The sequence below is a fragment of the Centruroides vittatus genome, unplaced genomic scaffold (assembly GCF_030686945.1).
Source record: "Centruroides vittatus isolate TY-2023 unplaced genomic scaffold, ASM3068694v2 contig_400, whole genome shotgun sequence".
Taxonomy (NCBI): Eukaryota; Metazoa; Arthropoda; class Arachnida; order Scorpiones; family Buthidae; genus Centruroides; species Centruroides vittatus.
This window is the reverse complement of record NW_027122215.1, coordinates 1,702,689-1,708,688: the sequence shown is the minus strand read 5'-3', so window position 1 is coordinate 1,708,688 and position 6,000 is coordinate 1,702,689. Positions and strand designations below refer to the sequence as shown.

The 6,000-nt window shown below is 24.1% G+C and overlaps 1 protein-coding gene across 1 annotated transcript in view; it reads right to left on the bottom strand.

Moving 5' to 3' along the window:
- The window catches only part of LOC136976422 (gamma-tubulin complex component 3 homolog), a 37,124-nt gene continuing 31,124 nt past the window's right edge, over positions 1–6,000 (bottom strand). Inside the window, exons 21-23 of the mRNA XM_067271686.1 lie at positions 4,788–4,928; positions 4,610–4,729; positions 1–3,938 (exon numbers count right to left, since the gene is read on the bottom strand). Of these exons, the coding sequence (XP_067127787.1) occupies positions 3,780–3,938; positions 4,610–4,729; positions 4,788–4,928 (420 nt within the window). The 3' untranslated portion in view covers positions 1–3,779. The remainder of the gene's footprint in view (positions 3,939–4,609; positions 4,730–4,787; positions 4,929–6,000) is intronic.

The window sequence follows — 6,000 nt, the reverse complement described above, 5'->3', positions numbered from 1 at the left end:
AAACTTTTAAAACACTTTTATTACACTTTTTAAAATAATGAGAAACATTTTTTTACATTATTAACATAAAACACTTCACTGGTGTCCTTTTGATTCAAAGAAAAGTCTCACGAGAAACCTTAGTTTTGACTGGGATATATTTATACACCGACACAATGTGACAACAATCTTCAACTATTTAATAGAGAGGCACTTTAAAACAATGAATGCACTCTTAAGCAATATAATTGGGTAACAAATGACAGAATCTGTAGTAGAAGTTTTTATAAACAAATTTAGACAATGAAAACCATTGTCTAGTACTTAAAAAGCACAATAATTATCTTTGACATTCCATTATAAAAATTTTCTAACTGCATTCATTTTTATGCACCTGTTTTACATCATTTATGAATTGAATGATATGACTGGGTTCTGTTCTTTGTGGTGTTTATACAAAAACATTTGTTACATCACATTTTTTGATTTGGTTTGATAAGATTTACTCACTATAACATTCGTTAGTAGACCTGTTAGCAACATGAGGTACCCACAAAAATTTTCAGCCTCCAAAAATGTTTTAAAAATATTATCTCAATAAATTTAATTATCCTCTATCAGCTGTCTTATCTAAAATTATAATCCAATAGTGCAAAACTACCAAAATAAAAATTTACTACCAAAATGCTTGTCTAAAAAATACACCCTTGACAAAATTAAGAAGAAAGTACAAGAGCCACATGATCAATGATTTTTCCCAATAAAATGATGTGTGATATGATATGAACCATGATATGAAATTAAGCAAAAAGAAAAAGAAATGCTTTAAAATTGACATTTATTTATTTGAATTTATGTAACCCAGCAACTTGTTGGGGAAATAAAATCATTTTATATTAAAATCCAATTAAACAAACAAACAAAAAAGAATCTCTAGTAAGCTGTGAGATCCGTGCAAACTGTTATAACCATAGCATACCTGTGTGGCATTGATAAAATGAAATTAGCCAGTTCTTATGGTATCCTTATCCAATTATTATTACTATTATTATAGTCCCTAATTTTGTCGATTAGTTTATATAATAAGAGAGATAAATGAATTGTTTATAATGAGGATAAATCATCCTCATTATCTAGTTGATAAACCTTCCACATCCTTCCATAGGTGAAAAATAAAGATTGTGTTTTTTCTGAATAAGATTTCCTCTATTTGGAAAAACTGATACAACACCAGTATAATAAGTCCTATTAATATACTAAGTACAACATAGATAACAATATAATTAAAACTGAAACCTTCCACATCCTTTATATTTAATCCAAGTTGAATTCTAATGCTTGCACACACTTCTCTCCATTCAAAATCACATCATTTTTACAGAGGTGAATTAATTATTCTTGAATTCATTCTTTATTCACAAAATGTATTCACATAATTTTTAAATATTTCAGCATAAATTAAAATTATAAAGATGTGTAAATATTTGAAGTTAAATTATTATATTTATTTAGATACCAATGGAGAAACCTCAGCATTTAAATGAAATAATGTATTAACTTCTTGATGTCATTTATAAGATGTAAATGTTTAATTTTAATTTAAAGCTAAACATCATATCACATTGTTTCTTCTGGTTTTCCATTTAAGCACTTTTCTGTATCTAAAATTATTAGCTGCAATTCATAAGTTTCAAATTCTGCTTGAATCCATAAATAATTTAACTCTTAAAGAATGTTCTCTAAAAACGATGATTAAATGAGTGTTAACTTTTATTTTGGTATTATTAAAATGCTTAGTTAAAAACAGTATTTTCTATCTTATATATTTTCATAAATATTACTAAAAAACCAATTAAAACTTTTAATTGGCTTTTTTTTTTTTTAAAGTAAATAGCAAGTAATTACTCAATAATTTGTTATTTTTAGGAATAGTTTTCATAAAGTGTTACAGAAGAATATATTATATTTAAATTTATATTTTAACAAAAAATTTGCAACTTAAAACTTGGTCACAACTGATTAGCTACTGACTACAATTACTTTTTGTTATATAAGAACAATTTCAACTGCTAAATTCTTTATAGAATGTAAATAATGCAATGAAAGATTAGAAAAATCCATAAAAATTGCCATTGTAATAGTATAATCTCAATGAATAGGTAAAAATGTTCATTCACTTAAGCTATTTTGAGAAACGTTTTCAGTCTGAACTTACCCATTTCAGCTTCCAGCATAAAAATAACAATAGAATGAACTTGAATAATTTACAGTAACAAAGAATTTTTAAAAATCACTTTCTAAAGAATCTTTGCTTGGCTAATTATCCAAATTCATTCTATTCCTGTTATTTGTATTCTTTCTGTATGCTGATGATAATCAGGTAACAACCAAATACATTTCTTAAAATAAATACATTTTTGACCACTTTAATTAGGCTATCTACTTATTGATATCATACAAAAAAAAAGGGTGCAACTTAATCTACATATAACAAAAATATTCGGCACGTAAATATCTATTTTTTTTTAAACTTCCATTCTAGAATCAATGTTTCTTAGATAAATACAGATGACAGAGAACAATTTTCCATTCAATAATAATTTTTAATCCATATGAGACTGAATCCAGAAAAATAGCATGAATGCAGTTTGAAAAATTTTTGTAAATTTGAAAGAGAAATTTCTGCATATTTAACTTATATACATCATGTATTAAATTGTTTTATCCTAAAAGTATATTTCATTCCATTATAATTTTATACTACATATAAGTATATAAATTATTATATTTGCCACTTTCAAGAATGTACATTAAGCTCTGATAACTACAGACATAATGGAAAAATTCTTGTATAATTAAAAAATTAAGCAACATCTCAATTATGGTTTAATACAGATTCTGATTATGGAAGATTTTCAAATGAGGTGCATTATCTTTTTGTTACAATTTTTATGTAATTATATTATATTTACAAACGGCAGTTTTAAAACGTGAGTGCTTGAAAATCGTTGGTACGATTGCTAGAATTGAACTTCATAGTCAAGATTTCAATTATATAGTGTACAAGACAATATACCTAATGACCACATCAATGTAATTTTTGTAGTGATATTTGTTTTATATGCAAGAAAGAAGTTTTTGATAAAATCAGACTCTTAAGTATTAAAGGTGATTAAAACTTAAAAAAACTTTTCCCAAATAAATACTTACTGGTTATTTACCATCTTGCTATGTGGCATTTCTAGACTTTTATAAGTATGAAAATTCATACATCAAAACAAAATTCACATAGAGCAACACACATTTGTATCATGTATAGAAAATGCTTTAAATAATACTCTATATTCTATGAATAAAACTTGGAAGTTTTTTCTATACTTACAACTCAACAGTTTTAAAATCTTAAAAAATGTACACAAATCTGAATAGGTACATCAAGATGTATTTCTAGTTATATACAATTTGTTAATGTTCAACAATAAATATAGTTAACAATAACTAAACATCAACTATGAATGCAAATCTCTTTTGATAAACATTGTTGTTGATCAATGTTATGTTTTTAATTTTAGTATTATGTTTGCAATTACTGTGATCAAAACTAAGCAGAAGTATATTAAACAATTAAAGATCCCTGTTACATATTTATAAAATTCAAACTTCAAATGTAACATTCCTCTAATATGTGGAAGACACTTAAGTTTCTACTTAAGGCAATAAAAAGCCCTAGAAAAAAGACAACTTTCAACGTTACAAAACTTGGCACTAAGTAAATATTACCGAGAATAAACTTATCATCTCTATTTCAGAGATCGACGACGATGCTGATAAGTCAGTGAGGTATGCAGTCTAGTGTTGCGGCTCTTGTAGTGCTCATTGAAATCCAAACGGAAACTGAGGAATCGCAGATTTGGATCTGTATGGTCAGTCAACATTAATAAGAATTTCTGTACCATATCCTATAAAAAAAATTTTACTTATTAAGACAAAATTTCATAAAGTTCTATTTATTAGAGTTTCACTATGAAGTAACTAACAGTTATTTTTATTTCAATATTATAAACTTTAATTAAACATTAGAAATGCTATTTTAATAATTTTCATAATCACTTTATTATTATTAATAATAATAATAATAATAAATAATAATTTGAAAATACATTTATTTTAACATAATTAAACAGTAAATAATGCTTCTCATATAAGATAATTACAAAACAAAAAATAAGTTTAACATTTATTAAATTGATAGATTAGAAAATTTAAAGTAATGAGAATAGCAACATCTAACACATCTTATTTAATTTATTCATTCTATCCTATTTTCAGTCATTACTTTAATAAGTAAATGCATTTAAAATATTTTATTTTAAATTTAGATTAATGGATAGTTACTGATTATCTCACACTAACACTATAAAGCAACAATAACTCATACAAAAATTTAAATAAAACTTAAACTGGCAAATATCAGTTTACTAAGAATGTCTATTGTAATCAGTATTTACTATGAAATAAGGTTTTACCAATCTAATATCATAAGTTAATGAAGTAATAAGCTAAAACAGAGTTATGTGAAAACAAAAATTTTAAAAAAAAATTAAGCTATTTGTTTTTGTTAAATACTTACTTCATAGGAACGTTCAAGAAGTCGTAACTGTGCCTTTACTGTAGGAATGGCATTTTGAATAAACTGATTTTTAGAATCTTCATAAGCAGCGGTTCTTGCTTCAGATGTTCCCCATTTTCCCTAGAATTATTTATTTATAAATATATATATTAATCCTACAATTTTTTTTCCTATTTACCTTTTCTGTATCAGAAACTATTATCGCTTCTTGATGATATATTTCTTCAACAATGTCATTTGCCTGCTGCCAAAATTTTTCTTGAATATTTTGAAACTGAATTATCAAATCATAAATGGCTCGTAGCTGAGTTAACAAATCCTAAAATTTATGACATAATTAATATATAATTTATTGAAACATGAAAAAATTTGTCTGTTTATAAAGTATTTTAAACAAAATCTTTGTATATCAAAAATCTTATTCATATATGAATTATTATTTAATATACAAAATAATCTACAAAGTTAGTTGCATTTAATAAAAGTAGATGCAATTTCATATGTTTAAGACCTCAAAAATTGTCATCTGTTAGTAGTAAATTTGAGAATTTTGATTTGTAATTTCCTTACACACAATTCTCTATCATCTGTATCAAGTATAAAAGAATTAATTATATGAAAGCAATTTTTCAATCTTTGATAATTACATTAAAACAGATTAAATGAATTACTTAATAAAAAAAATTTAAGAGAGAAAGTTTTACAATAAGTTTAACATTTACTAAACTGATTAACATTATGTAAATAAAAACTTATTAAAAAAAGTTTAGAACTAGGTTATTTTAAAGCAAATATTAAATGTTATTAACACTTTAATGTTCCAGGAATATTGATTATAGAATAATAATTTCCAACACAATATCAAATATGTAATCTATGAAAAAAAATCAACAAATTAAAAATGTCATAAAGTCATTTAATTACATATTTAAAAAATAAAGTATTAAATACATTTATTTTCAATTCTATTGATTAAAATATAATAATAATAATAATTTTCATTTAAATAATGTTTAATAAAATGCTAATCTTAATATTTATAAAATTTAAAAGATAGTAAAATATAAGAACACAAATCTAAAGTTGTATTATAAATAAGACGGAAAGAACTGACAAAGGCTTTTGCACAAATTTCCCATTACTTATTATTTACAAAGTTAAAACTGTATCTGTTATAAGATTTAAACAATTTTTTTACACTATTAATTGTTATAAAAAGAGAAAAGGTTTACTTTTTAAACATAGGACTGAGTTTTTAAAGTAATTGTAAATGCCAATAACAAGTAAAATTTTCATTAAGTCCAACCCCACTCAAGATATGACAAGATCTCTCTACATCATAATCTAAACCACCAAAATTTAACTTAGAATCAATGTGCCATATATAGAAA